The sequence below is a fragment of the Nicotiana tomentosiformis genome, chromosome 1 (genome assembly GCF_000390325.3).
Source record: "Nicotiana tomentosiformis chromosome 1, ASM39032v3, whole genome shotgun sequence".
Lineage (NCBI taxonomy): Eukaryota > Viridiplantae > Streptophyta > Magnoliopsida > Solanales > Solanaceae > Nicotiana > Nicotiana tomentosiformis.
This window is the reverse complement of record NC_090812.1, coordinates 17382923-17396390: the sequence shown is the minus strand read 5'-3', so window position 1 is coordinate 17396390 and position 13468 is coordinate 17382923. Positions and strand designations below refer to the sequence as shown.

Genomic DNA, 13468 nt, shown 5'->3' with positions numbered 1-13468 from the left:
GTGTGAACCTCAACATAGAGCAACCAAAGATTCCATTAATTCCAAGTCATCTGAGCTGTTCGTTGAGGAAGAGGAATCAATTCCCTCATTAAATAATCAAATTAAAATATCTTCTCTTGAAAATATTTTAATTCCCAAATTCCCACTATTTTGTACTTTACGTGGCAAGCAGTTTAACGCCAACAATAGCAAATCAGCTACAACTCCGTCCAAACTAATCCCCCGTAGCTCACCACTACGATCGTAACACGTGTAACTGGTCACTTATGCGGCCGCCACGCAACCCATTTCCCACGTCAGTATAAATACCTATCGCGGTAGCCTTTTCTCAGGTAAGTGTGTGTGTTTCCGTAAAACTGAAATCCAAAAAAGTACAAACAGAAATTTCTTCATGTCATATACAGAAAACTATGCCGAAAGGCTAAGCTTTGATAGAAGAGCTTTTGTAGTCTTGTAGGTAACGTCACAGTGAGAGAAAGAGATTAATTTGGAGAGAGAAAGTGGTGAATCTTTTGGCGGTAGATTTCAAGGAAGAAGTTGAAGTGTCAATTCGAAATCGCTTTCCACTGTAGCTATCGATTTGATATTTTTAATTTACTTTAAATTTTAGTAGCTGACGATTTTAGGGCTCGGCGATCGTTCGGTGTATACAGTGCAATTTGGAGGTGAGTTAATCGATATTTGATGCTCATTTTTTATCATGGACAATTTTTGATTTAAATGACGAGTTATTTTGTGTTATCAGATGATGCGAAGTTGATGTGTTTTCTCAATGTAAATTATGTAGTTCCTTTTGTAGAGTCTATTGATGAATTCGTTGGATTAGTTGAATGTTTGTGTTTCTGCACTCATTTTCAGCTGCCAGTTAGAGATATTATTGTTGAGGATTTTAATTTTGATGCCAACTAGCTTCGACTGTTAAGATAATTGTCAGTTTGCAGGGAAATTTAGACTGAAAGTTCATATAGAGAGAAGATGAGGAGCAGAAATATGTTCGTAATGCTGTCAAAATTGTACTGTTTGATTCCAATTTCTACATTGACAAGAGTGGGTTGCTCTAGTGGTAAGCACCCTCCACTTCCAGCCAAGAGGTTGTGAGTTCGAGTCATCCCAAGAGCAAGGTGGGGAGTTCTTGGAGGGAGGGAGCCGAGGTCTATCGGAAACAGCCTCTCTACTCCAGGGTAGGGGTAAGGTCTGCGTACAAACTACCCTTCCCAGACCCCACTAGTGGGATTATACTGGGTTGTTGTTGTTGTTGATTCCAATTTCTACATAGTGATTTGTGTACAAGTTGATTGACGAGTAGTAGTCTATTGTTAGGTTATTCTGCAGAACCGCTGGTGCCGAATGCAATTTCAGTCCTGGCATGAGAATCTGCCTTTTCAAAAAAAATTATTTGCCATATTGATATTATTTTGTAGATTATCTTCTAAATGAAATTCTGTTGTTCTTGAAGTATCTGGAAAATAACTGTATGGTTTTCATGGAAAAGTAATTATATACAATGGGCTAATGTTTCAGAACAATGAAGTTAAATATGTGAGTCCGTCACTTATGTAATAGCTTCTAGCTTTTAGTTAAAACTTACCAAATGATACATTGTGTTTCAAGATTAAGGGCTCCAATCTCTGGATATGCATAAAAGGTTTCAAGGATTCTGACTTGGATTTAAAATGGTATATCCTTCTATTAGCTATGTGATCTAAGTACGATAAAATGGTGTATCTTTACTATTTACAATGTGATCCAAGCATCACAAGCTTTCTAGATTTAAATGTGTTATACATGACTTGTCTTTCACTTAGGTAAGTATGCTTTTGTTGCAAAATACTCTGGTTCCCCATTTCAACCATGCTACTTTGATTTTAGATGTTACATTTTCATCTATCATACCATTCTCTTAGAAAATAGAGCCTAGATTTCTAGAATGTTTTGCATTTAGGCATTGCAATCTCGTCTAGTGACTCTAGTCTCACCTCAACTTCTCTTCTTATACTGACTAAACTTGTAGTGTATCTATTTGCCTCAATTCTATTTATCCTAAAACCTTTACTCTGTAGAGTGCTTATCCAAATAACAAAAAAAAATTAATTCATACAGAAATATCAGCTGAATAATGATTGCTGTTAACTAAATTTGTGAAGTGGTTAGAGGTACAGGTGCACTTTATGCTACTTGAATTGGATACTTTTTATGCTATTGTTCTTATTATTGCATGGCAATGTGCTAACTGAGGTATAAAAATTATTGAAGTTGCTCACCAAAGTAGTTCACTTATGGCTAGGCTCCTTAGATGGGTTCATTGACCATAATTAAGGAACTTTGAACAGATTGCGGGTGATTACGACAGGCCATGGAGGACAGTGGAAGGTACTTGCACATTGGAGCCCTTATCCGTCCATGTATAAGCAATGCTGGTTCTTTTAGCCTGAACTTTTATGCCTGTCTTCTACATAGATTTTTATTAGTACTTAATTACTTAATTCTATATGCAGCATTACTGAAAAAGTCTTCTCAAATGGAGATGCTTATGTGGGTAGTTTCAAGGGGATTCTTCCTCATGGAAAAGGTAAATATACTTGGTCAGATGGATCCGTTTATGATGGTTGTTGGGAAGAAGGAAAAATGACTGGAGAAGGACGGCTTATTTGGCCTTCTGGAGCTTCATATGAGGGTGATTTCTCTGGAGGTTACCTCCATGGTTTTGGAATATTTAATGGGTCTGATGGCTCAATATACAGAGGTGTTTGGAGAATGAATACCCAGCATGGGATAGGAAGAAAACAGTATCAGAATTCTGATGTTTATGATGGTTGTTGGAAAGAGGGAGTACGTGAAGGCAGCGGTCGATATGCATGGAGTAATGGAAACATGTATATTGGGAACTGGAAAGATGGAAAAATGTGTGGTAGAGGTGTTATGAAATGGTTTGATGGAGATCTTTTTGATGGATTTTGGTTGAATGGTTTAAGACATGGGTCAGGCTGTTACCGATTTGCAGATGGAAGTTACTACTTTGGGGTGTGGACTAAAGGGCTAAAAGATGGACTTGGAATGTTTTATCCTGCTGGAAGTAAGCATCGCTTTCTGAGGAAGACCAGTGATAGGCATGATCAGAAGAGGAAAAAGCAGCTCTCACATACTTCATCAACTATTTCAGAGTCTGTGAAACCGAAAGTGAACCGTAGTATTTCGGAGAGATTCTCCTATAGTTTGCTGAAAGGCTCAGGGAGCATATCACTGAGGACTACATCACAGGGAGAAGACGTTGCCCTTGATGATTCCAGCAGAGACATGTTGGCCTGTGATTCATCAAGTGTATTATCTCAAAGCTCTGATGACAAAAGCGATTTTCTGGAAACTGGTTCTGTGGCATATGAAAGAGAATACACGCAAGGAGTCCTAATCAAAGAAAGGATTATAAATATTAGTAGGCTATCTCGCAAAAGTAAACAACGGATTAAGTTTCACGCAAAAGAAGTAAAAAGGAGGTCATGTGTGTACTTTCTAGAAGGCCGTAAGAGCTACTATCTGATGCTTAATTTGCAACTTGGTATCAGGTAAGGATATCAATGTCCTTTCTAATTCATAATTTGAGGGGTAAAATCCACTTGGTACCGTACAACTATTTGTTAATATGGCAGAATCACAGGTATTCTGTTGGCAAGATCACTCCTGTGCCTATCCGTGAAGTGAGACAGTCAGATTTTGGAGATCAAGCTAGAATTAAAATGTACTTTCCCAGGAAGGGTTCCCAATTTACACCTTCACATCATTCCATCGATTTTTATTGGAAGGACTATTGCCCTATGGTTTTCAGGTACTTGCACATTTATTTTATATCTGCCACTTGGTTGTTTCTTTAACACTCTCCATCTATGAAGACCTTCTGGAGGGAGCAAAACACAATTTTGGATTAAACCGGTAATAGCTCTTTTATAGGGAACTGACTACTTTGCTTAACTGCTAGGAGGGGGTTAGGGACTTATTCTACTTGATTGATGAGATCATGTAAAAATGTTTGGTTAAAATTTTCTTGGTATGAATGTTTTCCCTCAATGGGTTAAAAGGCTCTACTGCTGTCTGTTCACTCTTTCTGGATCGTTTCATCCTGAACGTTGCTTCCAGGACTCTTCAGCTATGATTTAGCATAGTGTATTCTGTGCCATGGGTCTTGAATTTCCTTCCTCCAGAGCCTAAAAATGTTAGAAGTGTATGGATTTTCCACCCTTGAAAATTCATAATTTTCTTTCACCCTATAACCTAAAACTTCTCTGTTCTTGTTGCTCTACATGAGTTACTGTAGAGTTTGAGTCATTTGTCTGACTATATAAAATGTCATGTTCAGATATTTGAGAGAGTTGTTCAAGCTGGATGCGGCAGAGTATATGATGTCCATATGTGGTGATGATGGTCTGAGAGAGCTTTCGTCTCCTGGAAAGAGTGGCAGCCTTTTCTATCTTTCTCGGGATGATAGATTTGTGATCAAGACGTTAAAGAAGTCTGAGCTCAAGGTTTGCACAAGAAAATAAACATACTAAACTGTTTTAGGTTTTCTCCTTCCCTTGCTGTGCCGACATTTACATGCCTACTGATCTTCATGCTAACTCAAAATTAAGCAAGATGTTGCCTTTACATTGAAATTAGATGCAACTCTTTATGGAAAGTCAAGGTCAGACCTTGTTTTCTGTTTTAAATACATGTGCTCCCTTTCTTCTGTTTCTTTCCCTATTCCATAGTCCTCCCTCATTCTACCTCCTGAGAAATTCTCTACATAGACTAGGAAGAAACAAAAGAGCCCGGGGGGGGGGGGGGGGGTGTTGGAGGACACCACCCTACTCATTTTTTGGTTTCACCTATAACCACTATGTTTATTTTTTGGGAGGGGAAAGGAGGGAGAAAACTATCTGTTCTCTTCCTAGGTAGCATTGACGATCAACTGGTTATTCAGTACAGCAGGAAAGGGAAAAGCGATATACTTCTTCTGTTCTATCCGGTGTTGGACAAATTTAAAAAGTTCTTGTGTAAGGCAACCCATACCTTCCGCTTCTATTTTACCACCTGAATCAAACATTTCTTAAGTGTGGATAAAGAACTGTAGATTGCTTTGACCTTAAACTCAGTTTCTGTAAATGAGTTTGACTTAGTTACTGGGATCAGTAAAAGTTGTTTTTTATCTCATATGTGCTATGGAAGGTTTCCTTTAAAAATTAAAACCATTGTGGAAAAAGATGAAATAAATAACAAGAAATAGAATCATTGATGTTTTCGGTGCAAATTTCACGTTCTACAGTGTGATAGGCCATATGAGTGGTGAAACTAAAAAATTGGAAAAGTGTTTTTTACCCGCCAAGACTACAGCTAATTCTGGTTAATGTATGTTCTTTATTCTCACTACCATGCCGAAGGTGGTACTTATGATGAATTTGATAAATGAGATAAGTAATCATGAATCCGTGCCATTTGTTCTGCTCAGAAACAATTACAAACTGAGAGTGGACTGAAAGGTTGTTAACAGGGATCTCTTTCCATCACGTAGGTTCTACTCAAGATGCTTCCTGATTACTATAGACATGTAAAGGAACATGACAACACACTCATAACAAAAGTTTTTGGGCTGCACAGGATATCATTGAAACGTGGAAAAAAGGTTAGTGATCAGGCATAAGTCCTACTGTACTTTGCTGCTATGAGTTTTTCTCATCATTCAGGTCGAGTATTCACTTATTTCATTCTCAGGTACGCTTTGTAGTCATGGGGAATATGTTTTGTACGGAATTAAGAATACATCGCCGTTATGATTTGAAAGGTTCTTCTCATGGGAGATTTACAAAGAAAGATCGTATTGATGAGGCGACGACATTAAAAGACCTCGATTTGAAATATGAGTTTCATATGGACAAGTTATTACGTGAGGCACTTTTCAAGTAAGTCTTTGTTTAGTTTTCCCCTTCGATTTTGAGTTAAAAATTCTAGTTCATTGTAGTCTCTTCTCTTTAATGGTTGACTACTGAAGTTTTTGAAGATGGAGCAAGTAATTTGAAACTACAACTGTAAACCAAAACTAATCTGCTGAGGATGATGGATTTTTATTTTTTTCTCACAAGTTGGATATCTGAAGTTAAACTCCAGTTAGTTCGCAACCCATAGGCTACGTTAAGAAAGAGGATTGCAGTAGGTTCATAATCACCGTAATCTTCTTATAGTCATATTAACAACAATTTAAATCCAAACAGATCCGAATGGTTACATAGGATTCTTATAGCTAACTCTAGCTTTATTTGGCATTGAGCAGTGGCAGAGCTACAGTGATAACTATACAGTGTATAAACATCAAATATTACATTTGTTTGTATATATAATAAAGCTTGAACACCCTTAAAACAACTGACATAGATGGTCCAGCGGTGAAGGGTGCGCAAAGCGACCAAGTTGTTTGGAGTTCGATCTGCAGCTGCTACATTTATTTAAAAAGGGTAGTCCGGTGCACGAAGCATTCTGCATTCACACAGAATCCGGAGAAGGGCCGCACTCCAAGGGGTGTAATGTAGGCATCCCACCTTGATGCTTGCATCAGTGGCTGATATCATGACTCAAACCCGTGACAACTTTACCGTTGCTCCTAGGCTCCCCTTCAACTGCCACATTTATTTACTCCTTTTTAAAAAGCTCTTTTTAAGGAACAAACGAATGTGAATTTTCTCTCCTCTTCAAAAAATAGACTAAAAATGTTTGACCCAGAAACGTTTGAGCCCAACATACACAAAAACGCTTGAACCCAACTATCTCTCTCTCCTCTTCAAAATGAGCTACAACTTTAATTTCTTTTACAGTAAAAAATCAAAGGGGAAGTACAGAACAAAATGTTTGAATTTTGATCCCACCCCCTCGCTGACAATTTTCTGAGTGTCTCTCTCCCTCTTGCTTTCTCTCTCTTTGCTCTCTACCCTTCCTCTATTCTTGCTTTCCTTTACAGTAAAAATCAAAAAGGAAAATTTCAAGCTGAGTTATAAAATAATTTTAGGCTGCAAATTTAATTTTCATGGTAGTAAGTCAAAAAGTGATTTCGGTAACATATATTTTGAAAAACACTAAACCACTAATAATGACTCACTTTCTTTTTTTTAATAATCGAGAAATCTCCTAGTACTAGTAACGCACAATTCGAAACTCGATAAGTAATGACTTGTTTAAGCTTGACTTCTTGGTTTGGTACCTTCCTTTTTTTTATTCACAAGACATGTTAGTTTTACCCTTCAAATGACTGACTACTTGTAAATGAATCTCGATTTAAAAAAAATAAAATATAGTTCGGTGTACTCACTCATTGAAAAAAAAATGTCGGTGCACTCACTCATAGGAATTTTTATTTTTATTTGCTTATTCAAAGTTTGAACAACCTTAACAAAATTTCTGGCTATGCCACTGGGATTGAGGCAGTAGTCGATTGATTGAATATCTATAGGTAGCCAAATATGCTGTTGCCTTGAGTATGTTTAAAACTTAATATAAAACGTCAGAAATTATGCAACATGCCTTATATATACGTCTCTATGTGTGTGTGCGTGAGCATGCATGCATACATACACACACACACACATATATATATATATATATATATATATATATATATATATATATATATATATATATATATATATATATATATATATATATGTATGTATGTGTGTGTGTGTGTGTGTGTGTGTGTGTGGGAGGGAGGGAGGGAGAGAAAGCTATCTGTTGTAAGTTTTTTAATCTTGTTGCTCGTAGCTTCAGTAATTATCATTGGCTGTGTACATAATATGGATCTCATATTTACCAATTTGATTACTTGAACGCCAGTAGTAATTCGCGAATGACTAGATACTTTTATTAGTATGATCTAAAAGAAAAAAGAATTTCTGGCTCCCAGCAAGTGTCTTATACATGTCCTAATTTATCTTCGCTTTTTTCTTTTTCTTTCTTCCCTTTTATGGTTATAGTGAATGCCATGGATAATTTTATTTAGGACTGTTCATTTCTTTTCCTTAATTCCTGTTTTGTTGGTTACAGAAAGTTCACCACCACTCTCAGGTTGTCCTTTTTTAAACTATAGTTATTGCGCTCTCTCTCTCTCTCTCTCTCTTATTATTATTATTGTTATTATTACTATTTTTTTGGTTTAGTAAGGCGCTCTCTTTTTCTTTTTGCAGACAATTATCTTTGGACTGCAGATTTTTAGAATCTCAGAACATTATAGACTATAGCCTTCTATTGGGGTTACATTTTAGAGCTCCTGAGAATCTGATATCTCTTTTACAGCCACCTGATTCTCAAAACAATGTAGAAACTAATCCTGAGCATGAAGGTAAAATCTCTTCATAAGCTTATTGTTTGGTTTAATCTTTATTATGGTGTTACCTCAAGCTGAAAAGTATTTCTGATTCCAGTGTGTTTTCTTTTTCTTTCTTGGTTGTTAATTGCTATAATAAGGGAATAAGGTTAATACATCTTAAAATTAACACGTCACCGTCATTTTGTGGTCATTAAGTTTGGTTGTACCTCTCTATTTTTTCGAGGCATAATACATAGTTTACCGTTGGAACTATGGACCAAATCCCTCTTACCCATCTTTTGACCACAAGAATCATTTTACACACTCAACCTTTCCAAAGTGTAGCTAAGACATACCACTTTTGACCAGGTAGATTAAACGCAAAAGGGGTGCATGAATAAGTAAAAAACTCGTATCTGAGGTCTTATTTAAGCGCCACATGTCCCAAATTGGTCCAAGTTTTATTCTCTTTTATTTTAGTTTTTAAAAAATATAATGGCTTCTTCCCCCACTCCATCGTCCCCCACCATTCCCTTACCCCATCGTCCCCCACCATTCTTCCCTTGAAACCCCCTGTGCCTTCCTTTTCCCTAAGCCCTCTTCTTCACTTTCACAGACCCTCCCCTTTAGTCTTCTTCTCCAGTACCCTCCATCCCCTTTCTAATTGATCCCAACGACTCATATCTGGAGATAAAGGTTGGTGTGGCTCAAATTTACAGTGCTTTTTGTGTGGGGAAAATTAAGAGTTGAAGAGACAGATTTGTATGTAGATGATCGAAGGAATTATGGTGATGGGTCTTACTGGTGAGTGGAGTGTTTAAAGAGTATATTTGGAGAAGGAAAATGAGCTATGGTGATGGATCTTTCTGTTAGGGTATGAAATTGTTAAGAAAAGGAGTTCATAGTTTTAAGGTTTTGGGTTACAGAAATTTGGTATTTTTGAGTGAAAGATTGAAGGTTCTTTCTTGTGTTTATTTTGAGTTTAGTTTTCGGTGGTTAAAAACAGAGGGACTGCTGGATATTGTAATAAAAAAAGGTGAGAGGAATTTTCCGGCGACTCGCGATTCTCGGCGCCGGTCTTTGTTTGAGAAGATGAAGAAGATAGAGTATCTTTTAAGTGGTTTTTCTTTTAACAAAAAACACGTGTCACAACATGATTGGTGCGTGAAACACACTTGTTAGGAGAATGTGGTCAAACACCGAAGATGTGTGTCTTAGCTACACTTTGAAAAGGTTGAGTGTGTAAAATAATTCCAGTGGTCAAATGGAAAGGTTGTTTTTGTCCTTGGCTGGGATCAAATTTGTAATGCCTAGAGATACAAAGGATCTGTTGGGAGCTGGAAGAATGCAGCAGGTAGTATCAGACAGAAGAAATGGTAGAATATGGTTCCTCCATGCATTTGGTGGACTGTATGGCAAGAACGGAACGTTAGGTGTTTTGAAGACAGTTCTTGCTCTATACAGAAAATCAAGACGAAATGCTTTTTTGTCCTTTCTCTTCTGCTGTAAAGAGAATTATGTAGAGGATTTAGAAACTTTTTTTGAACTTTTTGAAGCCTTGTAAGATGAAAATGGCCTTTTGTATTTGTAAATATGACAGCCAAGTGCCAATTTGGCACTGATGAATATTCATGTTACCTTTCTAAAAAACAAAAGGTATGTCAGAGGGATTTGGTCCATAGTTATGGTGGTAAATTATGTATTCTGCCTTTTTTCTGTCATCCATATCCTTTCTTATGGATGGGGCTCCATTCAACTCGACGAGCATACCCCCAAGGCTCCTGCAAATAGACTTCTGTTATCTTGTAAATGGCCGATCACTTAAAATAGTTGTACTTCTGGCATTACTTAGGAAGCTTCACTTCTTGCGTTCTAAAACTTCCGTAACAGTACATTAGCAAGCCTGTATGAATTGTTGCTACTCTATTCTCTGGGTCAGTTCCTATTTTCCTTCTTTTCATGCATGTCGTTTCTCATTTATTTGTTTATTATTTATCTTGAGAGGCTGGGGGTCAGCGACGGTGGTTATTAGCTTTCATTCTGAAATCTTCCTTCTTTATGCTTGATAACATCTTTTTCTTTTCTCTACTTACACCAATGCTCATTGTCTTCTTATTTCACTCAATATTTGTCCTCTTTTAATGCATGTCGTTTCTTATTTGTTTATCTATTTATCTTGAGAGGTCGGGCATCAGCGACAATGGTGATTAGCTTTTCTTCTGAAATCTTCCTTCTTTATGCTTGATGACATCTAATTTTTTTCTCGTTAGACTAATGCTTATTGACTTCTTATTCCACTCAATTAAGGTGGGATATTTCAGGGGGAGCTCTCAATTCCACCAAGGGGTTTGATTTTGGTAACTCATGAACCCAGTTCTGTCAGCACTACACCAGGTCCTCATATAAGAGGAAGTACTCTGAGAGCCATGTCCGTTGGTGACAAGGAGGTTGATCTTCTTGTCCCGGGTACTGGAAGGTAACCTGATCTGCTTCTTATCCTCTGTTTAGAGCTGACACAAATGCTTTCCATCATCAGAAGTACGCTGACAACCTTTTTTTCACTAAGCATGGATTTACTTCAGCCTTCTCAAAATTAGTGGACTGTCGTAGCACATCTAACTAAAACATAATTTACAAGCAGTAGGGTTTTCTCAGAGAAGTTGCAACAGATAAGAGAAACCCAAACAGATTTCTTAGGAAGAAAATAGAGATAAGCAGAGAAATTCTTGAGAATTTATATGTTACTTGTCTAGAAATGGAAAAGGTCAGTAATACGAGATAGGGAGAAAATCCACCATGAAAGTTTTAAGCTGCAGTTGAATGTTAGAAACAAGAAGACAGGGAATTGTACAGAGAGAAAGGTGGACAAATGATTGGAAAAAATACAGGATAATAGCAGGAAGTCAGGAACATAGGATAGGTTAAGAAATACGAAGAGGGATGATGGCAAAAAGGGGAGAGAAGACCATATTATAATCTCTGGGAGAGTCACTAGAATAAAAAACCCATGCAACAAGAAATTATAGAGGAAGGAGTCAGACCTCAAAACCTTTCTTTGAATTTTTAGTCTGTCTATTTATTCAGGGTAAGTGATGGAGAATAGAAAGAAGAGCAGCAGATGGGCTATGTGACCGTCAGTCTTTCTGGCTAGCTTGTACTGCATAGCAGAATTCTGACTTCAAGGAAACCACCATGTTGGTTTCGCACCATGCTGCATTATGATGTTAGGATTTATCCTATTGATATGATTGATAAAGGGACTATCGTGTGCTTAAATAAATATTGCAAAACACCTCAAATTAAATGTAGAAAAAACGGTTCTATCAAAAAAGTGTAGAAAGGAACGAAAGACAGACAGGGATGACCGGCTTTTTCCAAGCATGCCATGTTTGGTGTGATCGAGTGAAAAATGCTCAAAAATGTTCTACTCTTTGTTTACTTGATCTTTGAATCCCAGATGTCCTAGTAAAAATGCACTACATTTTGGTGTGATTGAGTGAAAAAACATTTCCCGAGCATGCCATGTTTTTTCATGGACCTTCATCAGTTTCATTCAGGAATTAGAAGAGCCATTGTCATGTTATTTTCTGTCAAGCTGAATTCACTTTATGTCTAACAGCTCTCAGTTTTTTCCAGGTTAAGGGTACAATTAGGTGTAAACATGCCAGCCCAAGCAAACCAAAAACTCATGCAGGATGAGGCAGCTTCAGTACAAGTTGAACTTTTTGAGGTATATGATGTTGTTCTATATCTCGGAATAATTGATATACTGCAGGAATACAACATGAAAAAGAAATTGGAGCATACCTACAAATCGTTGCAATTTGATCCTATGTCGGTCTCTGTAATTGAACCCAAGCTTTACTCGAAACGTTTCATCAATTTCTTGGAGAAAGTGTTCCCCGTTGAGCCATGAAAACTCGTTAAACTTGCAAATATTTCTTCTGTCCTGCTGAGGCCCTCTGGTTTCTTGATTAGAGCTAGATGGAAAAGAAGCTTTTCATGATTCAGTGAAAGCAATTTTATCACCACTCAGTGTTTTATTCCGTCCCACTTAATGTACTACATAGTTTTTCTGTACAGTAGCAACAGTTTTGTAGCTAAAAAAGTCTCTTCTGTTTTAATTAAATTCGTCTTAAAGATTTGAGCTTTGAGCTTCAAATCTTCCAGTTTCGTTGTGGATGATAGATTCTAATTTACTCTATTTCAAACGAAGAGCGTTTCCTTGATCTTACAAATTGAAGAGATGATTGGGATTCTAACAGAACATTTATTAACTTTCTCTGTCGAAAATTAACTGTTTTGATAGGATAGTGATAATGATATCCTATCTTTTCTTTTATTTCTTCATCAGTTCTGTTACACCAAAGATTATACGTGCCTTCTCCCTCTTATATCTTCTCTTTCTCCCCCCCCCCCCCCCCCCCCCCCAAACAGCTAACCAATGACAAAAAGTTCAACTCTAACAAAATTATGACATTGTAAAAAGTGGAGTATGTTATTATTAAATTGCGTAGTAGTTACTGCCGATGGACGCTAGCTAAAAAGCTCGATGCGCCACCAGCCGGGTGCTAATTGCCAAGAGAACTGTGTGCCTCATGATTAAACAATCATAGATGGGTAATTCTAGAGAGTAAGAATTTGTTAATGTATCAGCTGATCTGCACACAATTAGCGCGTTGTCATAAAATTGGCTCCTGTAAAGGGGAGGTTCTCTTAATTAAGTTCTAAAGGCTCCAGCCCATGTAATAAAGATCAGATGTTTGTATCAAGAGAGATTTCCAAAGACATACAAAACGAGCATTTAGCATCATTATGATTACTTATAATGTGGTATTCTCCAATCAAGTTCGCCATTTTCTTTAGGTTTTGTTAGGATCGGGAATCCGGGTAGTGCGGAATTTAGCCAAACAACGGTATAATGACAATAACAAAAACAATGGAAGTTGATAATAACGGCAATTAAAGAATATAAAGAAGACACAAATTTAACGTGGTTCGGTCAAGGTGACCTACGTCCACAAGCGGAGATGAGCAATTTCACTATACCAACAAGAGTACAAAAGAGAGTACAAAATTAGAGTAAATACTCTAATTAATCCCAAATACCCCAAGAGAATAACCTCACAAGATCACTCCAAAGAAAGGGTT

General features: G+C 37.2%; 1 protein-coding gene and 1 long non-coding RNA gene across 7 annotated transcripts; both read left to right on the top strand.

Annotated features, from left to right (window-relative positions):
- The first annotated feature begins 321 nt into the window (after nucleotides 1–321).
- On the top strand, nucleotides 322–12546 carry LOC104113417 (phosphatidylinositol 4-phosphate 5-kinase 7-like). Of its 6 annotated transcripts, none has more exons than XM_009623583.4 (10): nucleotides 322–665; nucleotides 2331–2370; nucleotides 2496–3560; nucleotides 3653–3820; nucleotides 4349–4514; nucleotides 5540–5650; nucleotides 5740–5927; nucleotides 8196–8350; nucleotides 10625–10793; nucleotides 11954–12546. In XM_009623583.4, exons 2-10 carry the CDS (start codon nucleotides 2354–2356, stop codon nucleotides 12231–12233), a joined length of 2319 nt encoding a protein of 772 aa, XP_009621878.1. In that variant the 5' UTR covers nucleotides 322–665; nucleotides 2331–2353; the 3' UTR covers nucleotides 12234–12546. The 6 variants fall into 6 exon arrangements, with proteins under 6 accessions (XP_009621878.1, XP_070034551.1, XP_009621865.1 ...); XM_070178450.1 differs by having other exon boundaries at nucleotides 2331–2402; XM_009623570.4 differs by having other exon boundaries at nucleotides 2285–2370.
- Nucleotides 8357–10105, top strand: LOC138893798 (uncharacterized). The gene is made up of 2 exons (XR_011409058.1): nucleotides 8357–9904; nucleotides 9974–10105. It is a non-coding gene; the product is annotated as an uncharacterized lncRNA (long non-coding RNA).
- Nucleotides 12547–13468: the final 922 nt, after the last annotated feature.

Excerpts from the sequence above, each read along its gene's own strand:
- LOC104113417 (XM_009623583.4), top strand. Across the intron at positions 4,515-5,539 it reads TAAAGAAGTCTGAGCTCAAG|GTTCTACTCAAGATGCTTCC; the intron begins GTTTGCACAAGA and ends TCCATCACGTAG. Across the intron at positions 8,351-10,624 it reads AACTAATCCTGAGCATGAAG|GTGGGATATTTCAGGGGGAG; the intron begins GTAAAATCTCTT and ends CACTCAATTAAG.